Here is a 23,896-nt window from a genome sequence, read left to right as displayed (position 1 = left end):
CACCGGTCGATCTCTTCCACATTTGGTTTCGATGTCGCACAAGAGGTCCGACGTCGGAGTCTAGGCCAACCATGGCTTTCCCACGGAAAGCTCGCACGATTCGGTTGCCGTTGGACAGCTGTACGGTCACCTCCTTCCCCAACCGCAAAATGACGTTCGCGCGTTCCATGATGGGTGTCGTATTGGCGTTTGAGTGAGTGCTGATATGGCGTCCGTGGCGACGAATCCTCTGTCGGCTTGTAGATGAGGAACGGACACTAGACATCCCGGCCGAAGAATTTTTTCGCCGGGGTATCGTTGTTGATGGTCGCCTTTGGCGTGTAGTAGTATGCCATGATTGCGCTGTCAAGCGACCTCGGGGCTCCGTCGAGAGCAGATTTGAGCGTACGAATCATGCTCTCCGCAGCCCGTTCGACATGGGCATTCTGGGCGCGCAGCGCAGATGGACGATGTTCAATTTGGAGCAGAACTGGGCGAATTCCTGGAAATTGAATTGTGCCCCATTGTCTGAGACGATTGTGTTCGGAGAACCGAAATGACGGAACAACTGTCTCAAATACAAGATGAGCGTTGCGGCAGTCAGAGAGGGCAACCACTGTGCATCCACGTATTTCGAAAAGCTGACCACGACCACTACAAAGGTCTTCCCTTTCTTCGGTTCTCCGACATCCATAGGAATACGGGACCAAGCTTTTCCTGCGTTGGGCCACGGAGTCGGCGGTATCCTCACGGGATTTGCGGCTGTGTCAATGTACAGCGAGCAGTTTCTGACAGCGTGCCCGATGTCAGTTGCCTTAGCGGGCCAATAGAAATGAAGTCGTGCTAGGCTCTTCATGCGCCGAATCCCCGGATGGCCTTGGTGGAGCTCCAGCACCATCGCCATCGGTTGCATGGTCTTCGAGACGATCACGCGCTCGTTCAGGAGCAGAACGTACTTCGTTAAGCACAGCGAGACGGCGGCCTTTTAGAACGGACGAAGTTGCGGATCCTTCTTATCGGCGTCGTTCCAGCCCAGAGTGAGTCTTCGGATGACATCGCTCAGAATCGGATCGAGCTCGGCCCCTTGACGAGCCGACGACGTAATCGATCCGTTCTGAGCGCGTTGAGACACGTCTCAAGCTCAGCCTCTGCAGACAGTTCCAGGTTAGCGACGACCTCGTCGAGGTCAGGGTCAGCGTTCGCGTCTCGGGTCCCAGAAATCAACCGCGAGAGCGCGTCGGCGTGTCCGAAATCCTCCGTCTTGACGTAATCGATCTCGAAATCGAAGCCGACCAAGCGGAGAGCCCAACGCTTGAGCCTTGCCGCGGTGCGTTCCTGTGAGCCGTTAGTGTTGGACGTCCGGAAAAGAGCCAGGAGCGGTCGATGATCTGTTTGCAGGACGGAATGCCGCCCCCACACGAATTTTTCGAATCGCTCCATAGCTGTAATCAGCGCAAATGCTTCTTTCTCCACCTGGCTGTAGTTGCGTTGCGCTTCGGTGAGAGATTTTGAGATGTGGAATAGCGCGCGCTCGTTTCCGTCTTCGTAGCGTTGTAGTAGTACGCCCCCGATACCGGTCTGGCTAGCATCCGCGGCAACCACGAGCTTTTGTTTCGGATCATAATGCGCGGGTGGTAACGGACCGCATGACGCCTATTCGACGCCCGTGAGTGCAGCGTCATGCTGCGAAGTCCACTTGAACGTGGCGTCCTCCACCAGCAGAGCCTCTAAGGGTGTCTTGAAAAGATGCAGGTTTTTCACGAACTTGCCGTAATAGTTCACAAGACCTAGAAGCGCGCAAACTTCTTTCTGATTCGGGGGCCTCTTCAGGTTCCTGATCACGGCAACCCCGGCTGGATCGGCTCCAACTCCCTTGTCGGAGACAACCATACCGAGATATTTCACCTTAGGGACGTTGAAGAAGCATTTCTCCATCCGAAGACGGAGCCCCCATTCTCCCAGCCGTCGCAGCACGTTCAGGAGACGTTGCTCGTGAAGCTTATTGTCCGTGGCCATGATCAGGATATCATACAAATAATGGAGAGCGCCCTTATGACCGGCAAGTGCTTGATCAATCGTTTTCTGGAAAATCGCTGGCGCTGTTTTGAGACCGAAAACAAGTCTGGTGTCCCTGAAGAGTCCTCGATGTGTCGTGATTGTCGTCAACTGCGTGATCGTCGGCGTGTCCACACACAGTTGTAGGTGAGCATCGGCCAGATCCAAATCAGCGAAAATTTTGTTTCCGGAGAACCTGGTCATCACTTTCTCCATGTTTGGAAGCGGATGTTCGATTTCTACCACGGCATCATTTAGCCTTGTTGAGTAGTCTCTGCAAACTCTAACTGCTCCGTTTGGCTTTTTCACGACTACGTGAGGAGTGGCCCAATCAGAAGAATCGACAGGAATCAGAGTGCCGTTCTCGACGAGTCTATCGAGTTTCTTGTCGATAGATTCCTGCAATGCGAACGCGACAGGCCGCGGCCGGAGATGAACCGGAACGGCGTCTTTGTTCAACTGCAGGTGAACCTCTAATTTCGTGCATCTGCCCAGCTCAACCTTGAAGAGATTTCGGGAATTGCGACGTTAGCGAAGCTGTGTGAATCGCGTTGTTTCGGGCTGCCTTCGAATCCAGCTTCCAGGAGACCACGTCGAGGTCCTCGAAAAGAAGACCACAACGGAGGTTGGCCCTCCCGCTCTCGCGGACGAGGAGCGGCTCCTCCACAGACTTGCCCCTGAACTGATAATGAACAACGTTTATTTACCAAGTTCTTGGTGTGTGGGTTTATACTTACATTGGTAAAAATGATACGTATCGCAGTTTTCATCAGAGTTTGCATTGGCACAAGTCGCTTATAGGGTGCTTGGATGATCCTTTGCATATTCCGAAGCGAAAGCCATGGATGGCACCTCTCGCGTCTGTCTTGGATATGGCATAGTTTCAATTTATCGTTTTGAAGGGCTTGTGTTGAAAAGAATTTCGGATCGATGTTGGACATTTTATCGATGTTGGACATTTCGGCAGTCCAAAGGTTTTGCGTAGGTCTTCGGTGAATAGCGGAGTGTTTGTCAATATATACAAGTCGCTTCTTAGCGGATCGATGCACACCCAGCGCGGATTTGAGGAAAGACGCCTTCAGTTCGTCGTATGCCTCCAGCTGAGATTCGCTAAATATGATCCGGATCCTCTAGGAGGCTGTCGGAGCAATTTCCATATCGAACAATTACAGTGCAGTTACCATCGATAGACTTCGCGGCTTCGGGATGGATGCGAAGGCAGCTCTAGCCTTACGGGTTCTTTCAATGACACGACGAGCAAGGCTCATTCCCCTTCCGGAGAGTGTGACACCCAGATACGTGAAGTGTCTGACTCTTCCGATCTCTTGTCCGTTGAGTCTGATGACATCACTTTTTTCGGGCGGTCCTCCGCTCCCAAACTTCATCATATTGGTTTTGGATTTGTTGATTGTTAGTTCATTCATATTGGAGTACTCATGGAGCGTTTCTATCGCTCGCTTCAATTGTAATCGTGATCTTGAATAGAGAATCAGGTCGTCTGCATAGCAGATCGAGTGGATAAGGTCGTGTTTCCGCGATATGCGGTCGAGTAAGTCGCTTATCAGCACTGTATACAATGAAGCACTCAAATCGACACCTTAAGCGGCCCCTGTTGTTCGACTGAAAGGGCGTAAAACTCCGGCACGATCTTCGAGTGAGACCTCTCCACTCTCCAACATGGATAGTAGCAAATTCATCATCTTGCCTCTCACGCCGAAGGCGGCCAGTTTTTCGATAATCTTGGTTCTTGATGCCACATCAAATGCAGTTCTGTAGTCAACAAGCACTGCATATAATGGGTCATTCTTTCTACGGGATGATCGTTCGAAATCATGCATGATTTTCTCGCAGGCAATCTGAGTAGATCTTCCCCTCCTGAAGCCAAATAGTTCGTCAGGAATGGCCGAGCATGACTCCAAGTAGGTGTTCAGGCGTGCGGTGACCAGGGCTGAGAGTAGTTTTCCGAGTGTGTTTCTCTATGCTATTCCTCCCCATTTGGCGGGGTCCGAGGGATCTTTGCCTTTGGGGATCAGGGCGAGTAGGCAGCTTCTCCAGCTAGAAGCGACCTCACCTTGATCTAGACAGTCGTTTATGAGTGAAGCGATCTGCGGTATGAGTGCACCCGCTTGTTGCAGATGAGCCGAGGATTGATCGGAAAAGATCGATCAGTCTGCTTGGTTCGATGTCACAATTTAAGTAGTTTGCACTTGGACGGAGCCATCTATATGGTTTGCTAGCAGCCTCTGCTAACAGGAGTCCTTCTCGATGAATCTGGAACTGTTGTTTCTTCAAGCGCACACACTTCTTATACTGAGAGCGGAGTGATTGAACGGAACTGAGTGTGAGTTCTGCTGGAGCCCCTGTCTGTTGTTTCAGGGCATGTTGCAGTTCTTTCCATGTTCGGAAGCACTCCCGGTCGAACCAGGGTTTGGAGCGTCTTTGTTGCGTTGGGATCACTGACTTTCTCAGGATTTTTGCTATGTTTTCAGTCTTCATATTGAGGTCTTCGTGTCGTGAACCTGACTGAGTCTTTCAGAAGTTCTAGAAGGCGATTTTGGTCAGTCATCCGATTCTGCCGTTTGTTCTTTGGTCTCGAGTCGGGTGTGTCTGCCGGGATCTCAATGGCAACGGGTAGGTGATGCCCGAGTCCGAATACTGGTAGATCGCTTTGATAGCCTCGGGAACAGGCTGTTGTATTCGAAGCGAAGATGTCAATCTCGACGCAGAGTTTCTTCACGGTCCCGAAGAGAGCTTCCTGCTTGGGCGTCAAGGCAAAGTCTTTCTGGGACGTCAGGATGAAACTCACTTCCTCCGAACGTTCCACGTTCTCGAGGATATGAGAAGATCGACGTATTCCAGCCCTGTGTTCACCAAGTTGATCGATCTGGCATAGCGACAATACCAGACTGCCGCGAAGATGCAGTCCCTCCCAGAATCACAATTAGCGAGATCGAGGCAATTCGTTTTGAAACCGTTCGAAGACAGGTACTCCATAATCGGTCCGGTCAGCTTCCGTTCTTTCACCGTCTCCAACGGCATGTTTTTTGAGACCTCTCGCATGCGGAGATTTGTCTCTTCTTCTGGCAATTCCGAAACTCGTTCATCTATGGTATGCGATCCGATCGGGGCGAATATCGAAATCACGAGAGAGTACTCGAAACAATACCTGAGGGGGGCGATCGGGCTATTCTGGAGCTCATTCATTTATGGTATGTGGACACCGAAGTATCTAACCCCTCTTCGGATATGCATCATGCGCATATGATCTCTTTCAACTCGGGGGAAAGATTAAACGTATCAACTTATCAACTTCACCGATCTTGTTCTTCCTTTTCATCCTGAATTTTTGGGATTTCGGAATAGTGTTGGGATTTTAGACGGCCATAAGTACCGCGTATACGAAAGTCTGAGGGGATCTGATCATGAAGATCTGAACTTGGCCAGCTCCTTGAGGCACGATATTCACGGAAGCGCAGACTCCATCCTCTGTCTTCTCCGGCACTGGCTCGACGTGGAAGAATGGCGTCCGAGGCGGTGCTCAAGGATGGCGCCCCTACTCAAGAATTCCATCCTCGGATTTCATTTCGCGTGCGAAATTCTCTCGGTATGTTACATTTCAATGGTTGCCACCACCGGAAATGGTGCCCCTGAACCGGTACGACGGCACGGCTAAAAACATGAGCGGTGATATGATGCGGAAGGTAGCGCTCATGTCACGTTTGACATGCATGAAACCCTGGTGGCGAAGCTTGTCTTTCCCGCGGGAAGACTTGACGGCTGTCGGGTACTCAGACATGGTGCTTCTAGGAGATTAGAAAACGGGTTGGAGGATTCCTAGCTCATGACTTCGGTTCCAATGTTTGGATGTTGCTGAACTTTGCGTGTTTTTGTTGATGCCGTCAATTGTCGCATGCACGCTTGCCAAAGGAAGCTGGGGACGTTCCACTTGTTGAGAACCTCAGCTGCCGAGACCAGGATTGAGGTTGCTGAAAATCGCAACGCTTGGATACTCGACTCGGGTCTTCTCTGGTATGCCATGTATAGAGACGAGCTGAATACCCATACATTCAGGAAGATACATCCGTATCCTGCATCCCGACCACGGAGCCGACTTCCTCAGTGTAACAAACTCTGAAGCCTTCCCTCATAGATCTTTCGCACAAGATTCCTGAGAGCCGTCCCTTCCGGTCGCTCATTTTCTCAAGTCGTCCCGCGACGGCCGAACGGTCCTGCGGCCAAACGGTACCGCCACCAAAGGGTCCCGCGGCCAAACAGTCTCGCGTCCAAACGTCTCGCGGCCAAACGGTCCCGCGACCAAACGGTCCCGCGGCCAAAGGGTCGCGGCCAAAGGGTCGCGGCCAAACGTCCCGCGGCCAAATGGGGTGTACCGCTACACATGCTTGCGGGGTTTGTGATTTTCTATTCAAGACAAGCCTACAAGGTTCAGGGGCGGAGAGAGGCGTAAGACCTCCATGACGAGAGACACAAAACAGGGAAAGTTCTCTAACCTCTTCCTCGCAGGGAGAAACTTTCTCGCGCTCGATGACTCCGATAGAACGAGAGGGAGTGACCCGGAGAACATTTCGGATTCTTTGAAAGTCTCGTATTCTCGAGTGGTCGACCTGGCTTTCAAGAGTGCTTGAAATTTAGAGTCATGCTCGGGAGTTCTCCGAACGGATCATACGTCGCTCTCGGGTGAGCAGTAGAGTGAAGTGAGGATGTTCTTCAGAAAGTCCTCGTCACCTCCACCAGAGTGTCAGTGGCATGAGACTCGTCGGCACCCTCTGCATCTCAAAACGAAATTGACGTCTTGGTCAGGTAAGGAATTCACCCTGGAGGGATCCGTCGAGGGAGTCGAAGCCGCTGAAGACTCCTCGCAAGAGGCCGGAAGCTCCGGTACTCCTCGCAAGAGGCCGGAAGATCCGGTACTCCTCGCAAGAGGCCGGAAGCTCCGGTACTCCCCGCAAGGGGCCGGGAGCTCCGGTACTCCTCGCGGTCGAAGACATAGAAGGCACTCGACGATTGTTTCGGTGGAACACACCTGAGAAAGGTCGGAAACGTCTAGAGTGAGATCCAACGCGGATGGATACTCGGAGCCATTGGCGGATTTACCCAGTAGGGTTAGTAGGCTATAGACTGGGGCGGCAGTTCCCGGGGGACGGTGGAACCCTGGATTGGGGCTTCTGTGATCGTCGACAAATCACTCATTGGAATCATTCGAGACCGAGACGAGGACGTCAACTCTGTCCAAGAGTTCGAAGCCGCCAGATTAACGGCCGGGAGCCGTCTCAGAAACGAACGGCGAGACATAATTTCTTGGATACCCGATCAACTATTTCGAAAAAAAACTCTTCTTTTTCCTCTTCTGGGACAGACTGGATAAGTGTAGACAACTCCCAAGTCTACGGGTTCTTAGGCTTCTTGCGGAATAGGAAAAAAATCCTGAAAACTTGGAGCAAGCGCCGAGAAGAATCGGGATTCATTCACAGATGGGTTGTGTCAGGGCGGCGGTCTCGATCAAGCCTTGGGGCGGCGAATTCGTGAATTCGCCGCTGCTCGGACCGGTTGCAGCCCAGCAGAGCAAATATGCTAATTCCAGAGCGAGAATCGGCGAAATATTTCCATCCCATATCCGGGTTTCAGCCGTCGCAAAGCACTCTTATCCAGAGGAGGTGACGGTTCCCGATACGGAATCCTCCGTCAGCTTACGGGATCTCTTCAAATGGTCGATCAGCATATGCTCCTCGCTCTGTCCCTAGATGCGATACATGATAGTCGTACGCATCTTACGCTCGTTTCGAAGTTGGGCTACAACGGGTCGTCCTGGCACAGCGAGCCCTCGGGATCCGGTGGGCATGTCCATTCAGATTCGAGTCTGTGAAGGAGTCGACGAGCTTTATATGAGCTAACGTAAGGCGAGCTCAGGCAGAAATATCCGCATTGGGTATAACACCCAATCTCCTCCGTCCCACATGCTAGACATCGAGTCATATCGCGGTTTCCGACGGCAAGATTGTGCAGGTCATCAACCGAACATCCTCGATGGCTATTCGCTCGATTTGTGGTGCTAGACGTCTTCAGATGACAAATATGCTCCGTAAGGCTGAGCCAAACGGAAGCAGAAACCTGCGAACGGGCGATCGACCGACCGACTGAGCGAGAATCGTCTGACGCGGAAATCTGCGCAGAGTTCCTTCTTACTCGTTATCTCATCATCCCTTCATCCAGTACCCAGTAGCCTAGTAAGGCGGGGGGGGCGGACCGCCCGGGCGGCACTTCCTACGGAGCATTTAGGGGCGGCATTTCGGGGTTTTGCATCCAAAAATTCCGTGGAAAAAATATCTGGCGGGGGGCGGCATTTTCGTCGAGCACGGTGAAAAAACGGGAAATCTCGAATCACCGCCCCGGGCGGCACTCCGGCTCGCTACGCCATTGCCTTGATCGCACCTCTATCGACCATTCTAAAGATCGGGGATCTGCGAAGGATTTCCACCGATTCAAATCGTTGCGGATTTCTCCTTATCCATCGATGAGCTGAAACTGAACGCTCCAAGCATCATCGCCGGTTATCCGGACACCCCTGATGGAGCCCGATCTCGACGTCCAGCCGACGGACCTTTCCAAATTCCTTTCTCTCGAGCTTTTTTCGTATTTAGGTGGAAGAACGGCCGCATCGCGGAGAACTCATGGGTAGCGTGCCCCCCTTTCCGACAGCTTCCGGTCGTGATGCTAGAATATAGACTCTGAGAAGGCGCGTCATCTTCATTTTGCCGTAGCTCCTCCTCCAACTTCTAAGTTGCCTCCCTTTCCTTCTCTAAAGAAAATCCTGGACACGCCCCTGAGCTCATGCGACACCTTTTATTGCACGACTCCAGAAAGCTCCGAGAATTATCGCTTTCCATGGCATCTGTCTCGATTACGGCTTGAGCTTCACTCGTCTCAAGCGCCGCGACCAGTGTTCCACCCTCCGAAGTTGAAGTCTCCCGAGTTGAAACGATCTCGAAGCGCATCGAGCTGTTGTCTGAAGTCGGTCACTGACGAATAAAAAGGAAATTTTCAGTGTTATGGGTTATGGTGCTCAAGCCTTTGAGGTCTCCCGCTATTGTCGAGCGAGGTCTTTCATTCTACATCCTTCGATGGAGACTAGAGACTCACGAGTCTTATTGAAACGCTGTCCGCTGGGTGACTCTGCGGAGAGGAGATGGAATCGTAAGAAATCATCCGAAAGTGATCTCAGGTAAGATTTCAAACATGGGAGATGGAGGAGAGCGCGAGAGGACATCCGGGAAAAGAATGGCAAGTTGACATACGGAAGAATTGGTTGATTGAATCCTGGATCTGTGAGCTGGCATCCTGAGCGGTTGCGAAGGCCACAAGGGCGAGGCAGACGATGGCGACGAGAATGAAGTGTTTCATGTTGAATCGGAATTACACTTTGATTTGAGATCCAGGACGCGGTTCGTGCTATTTATCGTTTGAAGAATCCACCATCAAAGCGACAGATTAATTACCGAGCTTCGTAAGCTATATCGGTCGTCTCATAGCGCGAAATGAGAGCCGCTCGTTAAGAGAAGCTGGAGAGCAGGACTAAATGCCAGATTCTCTTACCTCATAAATCAATTGGATCGACAATTGCAGACACTGTGGAATCGACGATAGAGTAGTCCCACCTGTGGTGCTGAGTAATGCGATCAGTAGCTCTTGAACGCGTCGAGTTTGTATCATACATACATTGTCTCCGAAACTTGTCCAGGTTCCCCTTGTCCTGATTGCAGCCGTGGGGCTCAAAGTCCCGCTCAATTAAAACTTGTACGTAGCGGATGAGGAAGCAGTCTGTGACTTCACGGCTCATCCGCCAGTATCGCCATTCATAGGGCGACGCTCATCACTTCTATGATGGAGCCCGTATCGCTTCATCGTCGTGGCGAACAAGATTGGCCGGGCCTTGAGGGCATAATCGGCGAGGTGGACAGCGCTGAAAGTCCCGCGTCCCGGCGCGGACAGCGCCGAAATAGAGGAGTATGCGCTCTGGGTTACCCCCTCCCTCGGCCGGATATTTTGTCACTGGCTTCTGTTATTCCTCCTCGATCAGGAGACGAGTGTTTCCCTCGAATTATTTGGAATTACATTCGAGCATAGATGCATTCATTCAGGAGCTCCCTCGAATGTCTCCGGACATTGGGCTCTTTCGAGGGCTAGCGCGAAATAAGGTTTCACTACATTGGACAAGAAGCTGCCTAAATAGTTCATCAAGTTTTCAGTGAAGTCTTCGAGGAGTGCATCCCAGTCCCCGTATCTGTATCCCGTGCACTTGAATTCCGCGCTTGAGAGCTGAAACAACAGAGTACCTCGTCTTGTCCCGTGTCCCTCGGGAGGTTGATGCGGTTGCATGTCTATGACGACTCACCTCCTGATCGAGCAATCGAACTGTTTGTTTCTCGTCGGCTGACACCGTCAGGTTGACAGCGAAAATCACGAGGGGTATTCGACAGCTCACAACATCATCAGCCGTGATAAGATACCATTTTTTACCTCGGTACTGAACATCTGGCATCGCCAAGTTGCACGAGACTCTGGACCCCCTGTCTGAAATCATGTAGTCTCGTTACGCAGCCACCTTATCAGGAATCTGTGTGCATATCCGAATGGATTTAGGTATCCGTGGCGAGGGCATCACGTCATATCCTTGAACTTTCTTCACCATCCATGATCAAATCTGTTCGTCTCTCGACAAAGGTTATGTTGCGTAGATGGAAACCGTAGAGGGAATCGAGAGCGTACAGAGTGTCTTTCAGCTCATTGTCTACGTATTCATCCGACGTAGCATCCATGAGTTCTGCCCTTAATATAATCAACGAGTCGTCAATGATTGTGCTCAAGCTCCTAGTTTTGGGGGTCGCTGGGAGAGTCCATGGAAGAAAAGAGGCCATTAGATAACGTAGGGACGCCACGAGCGGGCGGTGGGAGTCCAAGCCAACTGCGGATTTCTCCTGAAGAGTGCTCCGCGGAGTGTAACATGGGACGGATTCTCCGTCTCCGCCCAGCGGGAAGCCGAGGAAAGCGTGTATTACCTGATGCAGCAGTACTGGGGCCTGATGTTGATGATTCTCGAACAATCGTAAGATCCTCGCTGGGTGAGCTCAGGACGAGCAACAAGATGGTCAGGAGTATCGCTAACACGACAGTTCCCGACATGATACGAAATTTTCTTGAACAAGAGGCCGAATCGCTGGAGGAACTCGTAATGATCTCCTGGCCCGGTGAATGGGCTGTAAGCGATATCCATTCGTAAGGCTCGCTGGGTGTGATCCCGGTCAGGGGGCTCGAGATCGGAGAGACTTCATCGATCGGTGATTCAGGCGAATCGAGTTCCATTGGCGGCTCAAGCACTCGTTTCGACATCAGAGAAGAATGATTCTCGGGATTCCCCATGGGCAATGTTTTCAGCCTTCGCTCAAAGGGAGCGCATGATTTCTTCCCTTTGAAGCCGACAATGGGAGGATTTCAGTGCTGGAAGAGGCGATATCCTCGTATGCACAGTCCCTGGACCGTTTCGAAGATACAGACTTGGATGCAAGCTGAGAATTTAGTATGCTGATCTCACCATCGGTTCCTGTCGAGCTCTGAGCCACTCGCGCCTCCGGTATCGGTGTCACAGGTCTCAAGTAACCAGTGACCACACGAAGACCGGAATTTCGTTGTCGAAACTGCAAACTGAGAGACGAGGAACAGTTCGCTACGCGGAATTACCCTGAGTGAGCCAGTGAACTTACTGATTGCGGAACTCCTCGCGGCGTGGAATCATCAGGAAAAGTGAGTGCCTTTCATATCGGCCCCTCTGCCTCATCTGGACGGTCTGCCCAATGAGCGAAATCCTCTGAGCATATCCTTATGACGGAGGATGGCGGATCACGAATAGAATTCATGAAGAAACATGCGGTGCAGGTAAAGCAGGGGGTGAGTCGAGCAGGGGATATCCAGAGGGACGCGAAGCTATCAGACCAATTTCCACACGTTTCGGTTCCTGTATTTGAAACATTTCGGGCGGGAGGATCTATGAAGCCCTTCTGCCGGGCCTCGATCCCTGTGGAGATCTCAGGAACGAGCCCGGCTGCGAAGTCATTACTCCGGGAACGCGGGCGCATGTCTTCGACTACTACGCGTCTGATTGAATGAGAAATCCCTTCCTCATCGGGGACTGAACATTCAACCGAATGAGTATGGTGTCTAGTGTCTACTCACATGCAATCCGTAAGAACGGGAGGAGGAGCGAAAAATGAGCGCGGAAACGCACAGAGAGGACAATGGACAAAGGAGCGGCTGGAAGGACGGAGTGGTAGACGGGGAAAAGAAAGGATTCGGCGCGGCATCGGACTGAACAACGATCGGAAATCTTTACTCCAATATCACATGAATATTTTCATCATTGTGCGTCATATTCACAGCATCATTCACTTTACTCGACCTGCTCTATGCGGCAGAAACGCGCCAATGGGCCCGGCTAGTAATCAATAAGTTATACTACAGCATATGATATTGATGGAAAGCCAAAAACCGTCGAGCTCGGTTTCACAAAATCGACTTCGGTCTCGTCGATTACAAATCACACCGAGCCGATGCGATGATCAACCAAAACTTGGCGAAAGCTTCCCGGGAATGATTCGGTGGCGTATTTGTTCATAGTACATCGGAATTTCTCACCGATGATACGTTCACTTCTGATCCTGTTCTTCAAGTATTGGAGTTCTGAAGAACATCGCAGTTTATACAGGTGTTCCATCTGAGGATGGGATGCGACGAGTTGACCCTCCCGAAACGCAAATTTCGCATTCCACGCACGAGCCTAGAGATCGGGAGACTCACCATGACCTTTATCACGTCAATTCGTCGAGACCTCCGGTAGGGTAAGCTCAAAAAGGAGCGTCCAATGCACGGGGCCAGTCGAGCACTCGAAGTCGACGTAGGGCGTCGTGGTCCTACGGACAACGAAACCAAACAGCTGAGGCTTTACCAACCTGATATTGACTATCGCATAAGGCGGTACCTCTGTAAAAAAAGGATTCAATTCCGTAGGTGACCCAACAAAAACGAATATTTGTGAGAATAGTCGACAGTATCCCGCGGAGGTGATCAGGAATCTGGAGAGGCTTATCCCGGTACCTTCGAAAGGTATTTTGGTGTCAGTCGGAATGAAGCCTAGTTCCTCGTTCCTGCACATCAATTCTGAAAATTTCACAATATTTTCTCCATCCTTTTCTAGTTCCGCATAGGTCGTCTCGAGCGAAGTCTCTTTCATGAATTGCAGCGTGGATGCGACAAGTCCGTTGATGAATTCCTCATCTATGACTGGGAGGGAAACAAGCTCGATGGAGGTCGAGCTCTGGATTTCTAATATCGTATGTCACTCTGCAGGGGATGGACTCCAGATAAGAACTCGATAGCTCCAGATAAGAACTCGATAGCCCCAGATAAGAACTCGATAGCTCCAGATTAGAATCTCGACGCTGCAGCAAGGGATCGAATTTCCATTCGACGATCGATGATCGAAACGCTCTCCGACTAACCTGTTATCAGTGTCCTGCCCCTGATCGGAGTCAACGACGCTCGCGGTTGCTTCTCGAGAAGCGAAAAGTATAGCAACGTCACCGCTACTAGGAAGAGAAATGCGGCGCTGGTCACGACGCACAGTGGTAGATTTCCACGGAAATTCAAAACTTTTGAACGGCTGGGCCGATTTTCAAGAGCATTTCATGTGGAATAAACGGATTCTTGCGGAACAAAGCGTGAAATTATCAATATTTCAATGGAGATTGTGGTTTTTTGACCGTTTCATTCCCGCTGAGGAGGTCTCCGGCAAGGTCTGTGAGCTTGGGAGAATGCGGACGACTCGGGAGCATCACTTGAGACCATTGGTGCCAATAGGAGCCGTAAAGGGCGGCACCTTCAGATGGGAAAGTTCGGAAAATATGGAAATTTCGGAATGTTTTTATTTTTAAAGGTATTCGTTGTGGCTGGATGGTTCCAATAGTACTCACTTATGTGAGTTGGGTCTATTGAGCGCGGGTAAGGCTAGTTTCTTCGAGAAAAAAATTCTCGCCTCTATACTCAAACGGCACTTTCACAAATCGGCGTGTAGCTCCTCAACGAAGCGTCCTAGAGTGAAACGCCTGGCAAACGAAAGGTGCGGGATCGGGAGAGCTTTCCAACGCCATCAAGCAGTCCAAAATCCATTCAGCCGTTTAGCCGCAATCGTCGATTTAAGGGGAAATTTTCGATTTTCGGAAAGAAGGAGCCGAGGCTCAAAGTTGCCAATATGCTCAAAAGTTGCCTATCCGTCCACAGAACTCCCAAAAAAAAATTTCAGGAAAATCGGCCCAGCCGTTCAAAAGTTATGAATTTCCGTGGAAATCGACCACTGTGCGACGGGAGCACAGGATCGATACGTTCCCGACAACGATTTTCCGACAGACGTCGAGCTCAATGTCACCGATGACGCAGGGATCGGCCGGTCCGAGAATAGTGATGCTGTTCCCAGATCGAGGCGGTCGGCCGCGTTAAATTCGGAGTAAAGGGATCTGGCTGCGAATGGGAATTTCGCATCCCGGTGAATCCTTGATCCGCGCGGAAACCGCCAAACGCCGGCAGTTTACATAAACTCACTGTCCTCTTCTTGCGACGCCTCTTCGGCCGTCATCCCGTTTCGTTGTTTGCTTTCGAAGGGCATCGCGCAAGGCCAATCCGAGCCGGTCCGCAACCGAGTTCGAATGAGCACATCCGGGCGATCATCTGGGATTGATCGATAAGCATTCGAACATCCGAACGAGTTTATTGAACGAATGCATGGGTCTAGGTATACGGAATTCGATCCTGACACCCCTGGGCTGCCTCTATGGGAAGTTCTTCAGGTTGACAGGTCCCACACCTTGGGAATCGACTGCGGTAGCAACTGAAGAGTTCGGTGACGTCGTAATCGAGCGCGATATGATATCGAGGCTCAAAAATGGTAGGAACAATATAGTCTTGCACTATATTCGAGGATATCTGGAGACGATATAATAATAATCTTTTCTTGAAACGATATTCCATCACGAAAATACACACGGGAAACATCATTCGAAAGGAACCGGTATGGAGTCTTCTAAAAGTACGTCTCACGCAAGTAGTTCGGATCGTGAGTCGTCAGGTCTTTCACCAGTGTCTCCTCATGATCTCTGTAGATGCTGAATGCGCCCCGTGTGCGTCAATGGGCCAATTTCCCGATTCGGCTGGAACGTAGGCTCTCGGCAGACTGCATGTCTCAGCCGACGATGATGTCGAGGGCTCAAGGTCCCGTGTCCCGAGTCCCGACAACGGGGGTTGGAACTCGGAGCGTTGGATCTTGCACAGGCTAGAGGGTTGCGTGTCGCCAGCGCCGACCGCATCAGCTCTTCGAGACGAATCAATATCATCGAGGGGCCATCATGCTCCCTCTCTGCTGCTGATTTGACCTCTGTTTCCGAGCGAAGTCGCGATGGTCTCGAGTCTTGATTACGATTTGAACGGAACGATCAAACACCGATCGAGAATCGAGAATTCGAAGAAGGTGATGCCAAGGGTCGAAAGGGCGAAAATCTCTTTGAAGCCCATTAAGACTCGGATAGCTGTGCTCTGTAGTCTACTGACTACTGACTCAACGCTGAGGAAGTCGGCCATTCCCTTTCTCCGAAGCCTGAGCGCCATGTTCGCAGGAGTCCCAAACTCCGGATGAAAACGATGCTCAAAAATCTCACGAGCTTCTTCCGTCGCGGTAAACGAGCCGTCAGCACTTCTGTCGCAAGATGGACCCGCTCCAGGAAATCCGAGCAGCCCCTTGATTATGATTTATACTTATTGAAAGAGACGATGGCACTGAAAGAGAGAATCGCCGCGAACAGATGTCCACGAGCAAAGATAAAAGAATTCGACATTAATGGTTACATCGGAGGGGGAGGCTATGGCGCGGTGGTCGAAGCGGAATGGATGAAAAAGAAACGGCTTTGTGTCATCAAAATTCAAAACAAATCTCACCTTGTGGAAAGTAAAGTCACCGAGTCGGTGATACGGGAGAAAAAAATCCAATACGCCTGCAGATCAGCCTTCATCTGCAGGGTGCGCTGTTCCTGTCAAGATTGGAAAAACATTTATTTGGTGATGGATTACGCACTGTTCGGCGATCTTCGAAAGAACTTTCAAGAGAAAAAAGACTTCTTCACTGAACGCGCGATCAAATTCTGTGTGGCCCAAGTGGTACTGGCGCTTGAGTATTTGCACGCGTCCGACATCCTGCACCGAGACCTGAAGTTGGAGAACATCCTCGTGTTTGAAGATGGCTACATCAAATTGAGCGATTTCGGCTCGGCGAAACAGGTCCCCGGCACCACGGCGACTTTCGTCGGAACCGTTCACTACTTGCCACCAGAAGTTATCCACCAGATACCCTACAGGACCGGATTCGATATATGGACTCTCGGAGTGCTGATCTACGTTTTGTTTCACAGAGATTTCCCATTCACTGAGGTATCATGGAGTAACGCTCGGAATTTCGACGCTATCCAAAGCGGGACATTGACTTTCCCCGGAAAAAGGCCCATGTCGGAGGACGCCATCGATCTCACGAAACAATTACTCGAGAGAGAGGTATCCAAGCGAATCGGAGTCGCGAGAGGAGGTATCAAGGCGATCAAGAGGCATCCATGGTTCGCCGACATCAACTTCATCCATATATTCAGGAAAGAAGTTCCCAGCGACTTCGGCTTCAAACACGTGGAAGCTCGGGAGATGGATCCTTCTATTCTAATTCCTGAAGTTAAGATGAGAGATCCTTTTCGGGATGAATTCATCGAGTTCTGAACCCCAGACTGTGGATCGGATGGCCTTTGGACCTTCCAGCGCAACATGGGCCACCGTGACAGAAGACGGAGCCCCGAGCTAGTGATCCAATGAATGCCAGAGGCTTGAGCATGGCGAGAGGAAAAGTCCTGTTTTCGATGAAGCTTATTCATCCGCAGCGTCCCGTAGGTCCGATAGAGCGATCCGGGTGCAGAGGATTCGAATGCCATCGCTCTCGCGATTCCGCGTTCGAGTTAGCGATTCTTGCGGCTCGTGATTCCGAGTTGATGACTCGAGGAATATCCAAGATGCTAGCCGAAAATTCTCGGATCAATCTCAAATCGGGAGAAATCTTCCGAATCGAGACCTGTGGCCTAAAGCCCGTCAAGGACACTGAGTCGGCTCGGTCTCGGTCGCAAACGTTCAGTTTCGTGACACTGGGCTTCATGAATTCGTTTATCCAACCCATGATCGGATCTCGACGGGCTACGATTTCACTCGGCTGTTTCGAATGAGGGACTCTTTTATCGTCCGCTTGTTGGACGATTCCTCAAAACTCATAAGTCCATCCGGAACAGTCGCGGGTTAAGTGAGGTCTGTTAAGCTCGACAACGCTTCGACGAATGAATCATTCGGAATGATGTTGTAGAGAAATTACTGACTTAGCATGCTCTACAGCTCCATCTCTCCGAAGGCCTCGTATCACGGGCAGCGAAAGCACAGGGAAATGTATAGTACATATTTTTCTAGCTATCGGCCTCAGGATCAGTCAGGAGAGGACCGTCCCGAACTGAAACGGTAGCCGTATCATTGTTCTGTGATGGGAGGCTTTCATGATGATCAATAAGCGCAGACATTCCCGCGAAGATTTCCCGCGGCCATGTCTAGGTCTATGCAGTCTCACATGTGAAACCTCTGAAGTCTCTGAATGTTCACGAACCGGTCCGAGGTCTGGGCGATGCCATCTCGTATGTGATCCGCGGTAGCTTCCTCTTGGAGACTCTGGAGTCCGGAATCTCCTTATTAGCGTAGGACCTTATCCAAACGAGCATGAGGTCACTCTGAGCAAGCTTCCGGTCTCCCAGCTCCGCTCATCGCCAGTGAGGCAAGAAACTGCGCCCGGCGCGTCGCACGGAGCAGCGCGATCTTAATGGAGGGTGTGAGCGGCTTCCTGACCGAGGGTCGCACTCCTTGCGGATTCCGTTTTCCGGATCCGTTTTCCCAGATCTAGATGCGCGAATCTTGTCGGAACTACCAGTATCCCTAACGGGGCCGGAGCTTCCTTCCTCTTTTGCGCCTTTAAACTGATTCACGGTTGTACGTTCGGCATTGATTTTTGCGTCAGGGTCTGGAAGCATCAATCTTTGGACCGTGCCGTGATACCGGTGAGAGACGACAGCTGACAAGCGATTTTTCATTTAACTTCGATGCCGCGAAACTCCCCGTAGCATATGGCTTCCGTTCTTACTTATAGCCCCAGCTCCATTTCTCCGAGGGTTCAAAAATTCCCAGATCGAGAAATCGAAGTGAATGATTTCTCGTCAGTACAATCAATGCCCGGTTGCGCAGCTCCCATCGATCGCCAGCATCAAGTTTGAGGCATCGATTTACTTGGCTTACCAGGGTTTCTTTCCCTCCGTACTCGAGGACCTCTCCCGTCTCAGCTCCAGTGCCGTATCGCCGCCCGAAGGTTCGGGTTTCTCCGGGAGCGGTGAATCCTCCTGCGTCTAGGAATAACGAGAGGATTCCCGCATTCGAATTTTCGCACCTTCTCTGACAGCCAAAAGTGGCGGAGGCTCGACATGTCCCCGCGCATGCGCTTCTGGGCATCGGGAAGCGCAGAAGAGCTGCCGCTGTACTTCTAGTTGAGCAAGCTCACTCACTCAGATATCGAGGGTCGGGATCGGGCCCCACGTGGCCTCCTCTTCGCGGAAACGTTAACTTTGCCAAAGAGTCGGGGGAAGTGTTGCAGGAGGCTGAGTCTTCTAAAACTTCGGAGATATTCCAAGGACTTCGGAGGATTTCCATGTCATGATCGAGGAACCGACCACGTTCGAGAAAGGCAGACCCTCTCTTTGGCATGCGGAAGCTCATCAAAGCGCCTCTGAGGGTTCCCGTAGATTCGAGGCCTACGGCATCTGTCTTCTCGGACGCCCGGAAAGCCAACGGGATGAGAGACATGTCCGACTTCACCGATTCTGAAGATATGACGTCGTTCTATCCGAACAAAACAGGCCCTGTCATCGTCCCACTTTATGGTTCGTGGTTCATTGATTTACGACTCGCTTTTCGGAACGACCTCTCATTCCTCCCGTGGGAAATGCGGAGAGGAGCAAGCTCGGAAACGCGCACATTCTTTCCCCGAGATAGAGACCAGAGTTCCAAGACGCTCAGATTCTAGTCATGACGATGACGTGAAAGACACCGCCTTGATCGGGGGGATTTTCGGGAGCATGCTGAGTGAATCCGAAATCTGCTGAAGAATTCTGTCTGTTCGATTTCAGTTCCCGTCAAGTCTAACAAACGCGAGTGCCTGACTCATTGCATCTGGTTGGCAGTCTCGCTAGGGGTTAGCGCTGCGGCGTTCGTGGCTTTTTACTATTTCTATTCCACCTTCAAGCAACGCGGGACAACGATTGCAGGTGAGGTTCAAGTCCACAGCTCGAGAGATCTCGCTCTTCGCCATGCGAAATTCTCACCCCGTTGCATAACCATTCTCGTCATCGTCATGCACCGGTCATTGACGATATTCCTTCCCCAGATTCCCCGGCGAGTACTTGCGATATGTGCAAGGATTACTACCACCGTAAATGCGAAGCTGACGCGAACGGGGAATGTGGCTGCGAAGAAGGCTTTAAAGAAGTTTTTGGCAGGTTCTGTTATTCACCGAGTGAGTTTCGGGCTCTTGAGCTCGGAGCTTTTCTACTAAATGAGTTTATCAGATCCTTTCCCGGACACTTCGGCCGAAGCAAGACAATCCGTCGAGTTATTCCGCAACGAGTCTCGATCGTCTGGCATGGTCAATTTTTTTCTTCGAAGGTTCTTGTTTACAAGCGATGCGCGCCGAATTCAGAGAACTGGAGAATCTGAGTTGTCGACGGATCACTCCTCTCAAACTAGTCGAGGATCCTATGGCGAGCGGGACCAATCTGACGAAGAAGGGAATATCATGGAGAATCCTCAAATTCGTACGGCTCCTCAAATATGTTGCCGTAGCGAAGACTCGGGAAGGTTTTGACTTGGATACGCGCTTCACGAAACTGGACCCCCGATGCAGGTCGTACGTTGTGAAACGCTTACGGAAAATCAGCGAAACTGAGTTCGATTTGGTCATAAAATGCATGAGCGAGGTCGACTCTTGCAAGGAGCCGAGAAATTCCGGAAACGAAAGCTTGCCCGGCTATGGTTCGGACCCGGACTTCAAACAGCGGTTGGAGCTGCAGCTAGTCAGCGCTGAACTGTATGATGATTTGTGCAGCCACAACGTTCCCTATGGTAGGGCTCTGGCGGCGGACTTTGCATTGGAAGGTCATCCCCGATCGGTTCCGTATTTGGTTTTCTGCCTGATGGCTCGGAGCCGATTCTGGGAGGACTTCCGGGACACTGTGAAAGGACAGCTGATGGAACTCCTCGGAGAGCGCTCGGCGGTCGAACGGACGACGAACTTGACTCTCGAAGTGTCGTCCGAGCTGAGGGATAAAGTTGAAGAGACTGCGAGAGTTTTGAATCGCGAAATACAGTCGGTGCGGAATCTCCCAGCCCTCGTCCAGATCATCGAAGAGAAAGAGTTCGGGTTGGTGGAGCATTTGTCTCCGTACACCATGAAGAAAGAGATAAGCATTGAAACTGGGGAGATCGCTCTTCCTTTATGGGTCATAGCCTTCTGTTACAACACGCGCATCACCGAAAGCAAGGAAACGATTCGGAACAGTGTGACCTTATTCTTGTTGATTCTGCGGAAATGTGGTTCGGCCATCGACGCATCCTTCGTCGAGTGCCAGTGAGTACAGTGCGGTCGGCCGAACCGTCGGTGCCACTGCTGATATTCCCCTCGCCGACAATGATTCACGACGTCTATCCGGTTTGCAGGTTTGGCTTGATTCTTGAACACTGCAAGAAGGAACATGGGTGCGATAGCACAAGAGCTTATAAGTACCTGAATTGGTTTTCGGCAAAATCGACCAGGAACGTGAGCTGTTTTTTCGAACCTCCGACGACTTTCCCCAGAGAGTGTCAACCTTTGAAGAAAATATGATATTTAGTCTGTTCTCCCGCGGGTGGAAGGGGGAAGAATAAATACAGGTGCCCGAGTACGGTGAGCCTCCTATTCATTGTCGGAACCTCTGATTCGAGCCGCAAGAGCTACATACATGACGTGATGCTCGGAGCGAATCCCTCTGCGGCCGCGTCAGACCTTCAAATTCTTGAAGTATGTTTCCGTCTTTGCGTTTAGGCCAAGAGGATGATGATAAAACAATATTCGCGACTTCTTCGTCGAGCGAGAAGTTTTTGAGCCGCTACTAGTTGGAGGGAGATTCATTCCAAGCATGGGTCATTAGCGCGAGCCGCAGGCCCGCCTCAACCGGGGGAAACCTTTCGACCCTACAGATATATCCTCGTCTGAATTCAACGGGTGTCGACCCTTGCACGCTGACCGACGTCATTCACCGCCGCTGACTACCGAACTGCCGACTTAGAAATATTGCGGAGATAGTGAATTTTGAATTGTGAATATCGCTGTTGTTAATCAACGATTTCATTGGAAACCTCGTTATCCTTGAGAAGCAACGACGGATCCGCCCTGGTATTTTTCCGGACGCGAAGTGCAAAATATTCACTCAATTCCATTCTCACGCAGACAATCCGAGCACAAGTGGTCGAAAGAGACAGTCTCACTCAGATCCGTCGCGGAAAATACGAGCTGCGATACTCCTTTCTTGCGTGAAAGCTCAGAGGAGCATCAAGCTTGAGAGAGGTCGAGTATTTGAGAAGATTCTCCGTGGCGCGTCGGACGGCCGCCGAACGAATACGGAACGGCGGGAGTCCTCGCTTCCCAAAACTAGTTCGGTAATCGAGATCACAACGGCTGGATCTTCCCGACCATGGTCGACTCGGAGCCTCGTATGGGCCAGACTGGCTTCCAGATACCAGACAGCGGATGCAATTCATCGCCAACCTGGATTCTCAGCGACCCGTCAGCAAGCCCTTGTGAGTTGATTCCCCACGGAGCACTTTTTCCTTGCTGAATGCAATCGGATAGTCGGGCTGGAGTCAGCTTTGCGTCCGTACGCTATGACTCGACTTGACCCGTCATTCCATGCGTGGCTTCCGCTCGCTGATCAGCTCTGCGATGACCATGTAAAACTCCCAGACTGTGAATGATCGAGAGACAGAGAGATTCTTATCGACGATTATTATCTTCTTTCATGAGCCATGCCATCTCTCTCTTCCATCACCCTGAGCGACTTAGAGGCAATGCCGCGGGAAACGAAGACGGGGGAGAATGTGGAGGGAAAGAAAAAGAGAAAGGAGGGAAAGGAGGATTCCTCTTCAATTGCTAGAATCAAGACTTTCCTCCTGATGGTCCTTGCGGCAGCTGCTGTTCTTTATGTTCACCAAGTGTTCGCTAGTAGCACTGGATACCGTAAGGCTCGAATTATGATTGGGGAATCGTACCTTGAAGTGGCGGCTGAGACTTTGAGACTCCTCGAGAGGCCTTGGGGGCGTGAATCAATTCGACGCGGTTGTGCCTCCAAAACTCTACTAGATTTTTCGCGCATTCTCGATCCATATGCCCATCCGAATCTAAATCCGTTTGCAGCTGGGAGAATCACCGTCGAAGATGATTGTAGTTCCTGCGGTCCAGATATGATCTGCGGAGCCGACGGAGTGCGATGTGTGTGCTCAAATTCTAGTTTCATCAGGGAGGGAGATAAATGCGTCTGGAGAGGTTCGGTGTCCCTTTGAGCTAATTATCGGGATAATTATCCAAGGTGGAGGCGAACCGTTCTACGGAGCACGGCGTTGATTTCAGAGTGGGACCCGAAACGGTGCAGGGAGTGCGAACAGTACTACAACCGTAGGTGTAGTATTGACGACCAGAGTTGTATCTGTGAGGAGGGTAGCCAGGAGATATTCGAAAAGTACTGCTATAATCACGGTTCGTCCCGGATCACATAAGTATCCTGCTTCCATTTTGTGTTGTCATGCAAACGGTTCTGGAGGGCTTGAAAAGACGCGTTGACCTGTATGGCGGTCCCCGGAGTGGGGCTGTCGATGAGATTGACGTCAGACATTCATCGATCCGGGGTCGACCTTGCGCCGAAACCGCACAACGATTTCTCATACACTTGATCTGGGGAAGCCTGAAAATTTTTAGGTCGGAAGGATCCGCCCCCCATGCTCAGGTTGAGTTAGTGAGTTAGTTCCGGAATTAGAGACGGTGCGGTGACCGTCTGAGGGCGAGTGGTCCTTCTCGCCTTCATCCAGCGTCAGGGATCGTCAGCATCCTCCGCACTCGCCAGCTGGTGCCTGATCGGGATATCGCATCACAAGCTGCATTCCGTTATTGCGACACAAAACGCGCTCTTATTTCCGAATCGAAAGTTGGTCTGATTCTCAAAAACAAATACGGTGCCTCATATCCATGGTTGAGGGTGCTATCCACGGAGTAGGATTCCTCAGATCGCTGGTGGCCGCGGAGGTACGGGAAATCGGCTGATTTATCCTCCACAGCCCCGGCTTCGACCCCCGCATCATATCCCTTAATCATTCACGCAAGCCATGCTTCTCGCGGACGATATCGATAGTTCGCTTCTCTGGTTAACTCCGCCCACGTGTGCCTTACTCATTTCTCCGGGTTCTGGATGGGTTCATGAGATCGAGCCGTGCGCGGAATCAAGCTCCAGAGATAAAATTCGGATGAAGCTCCGCTCGCCACACCATAACATGGGACCGATTATTGAGTTCCAGAGTGAAAGACTCTTTCTCTTTCCCAGAACTTTGTCTCAAACAT

The 23,896-nt window shown here is 51.2% G+C and overlaps 1 protein-coding gene and 1 pseudogene across 1 annotated transcript; one reads left to right on the top strand and one right to left on the bottom strand.

Moving 5' to 3' along the window:
* Window positions 1-257: 257 nt before the first annotated feature.
* Window positions 258-892, bottom strand: LOC100905617 (uncharacterized protein K02A2.6-like; annotated as a pseudogene).
* Window positions 893-15,915: 15,023 nt separating this feature from the next.
* On the top strand, window positions 15,916-16,902 carry LOC100905325 (cAMP-dependent protein kinase catalytic subunit gamma-like). Its single transcript, XM_003740658.1, has one exon. It carries the CDS (start codon window positions 15,916-15,918, stop codon window positions 16,900-16,902), a length of 987 nt encoding a protein of 328 aa, XP_003740706.1.
* The last annotated feature ends 6,994 nt before the right edge of the window (window positions 16,903-23,896 follow it).

Source organism: Galendromus occidentalis, unplaced genomic scaffold (genome assembly GCF_000255335.2).
Source record: "Galendromus occidentalis unplaced genomic scaffold, Mocc_1.1 scf7180000077080, whole genome shotgun sequence".
Taxonomy (NCBI): domain Eukaryota; kingdom Metazoa; phylum Arthropoda; class Arachnida; order Mesostigmata; family Phytoseiidae; genus Galendromus; species Galendromus occidentalis.
Note: the sequence above shows the minus strand (reverse complement) of the source record. Positions and strands in the feature narration are given on the sequence as shown.

Bases quoted from the DNA above. Each gene is read 5' to 3' on its own strand.
- LOC100905325 (XM_003740658.1), top strand. From the start codon at position 15,916: ATGGCACTGAAAGAGAGAATCGCCGCGAACAGATGTCCACGAGCAAAG.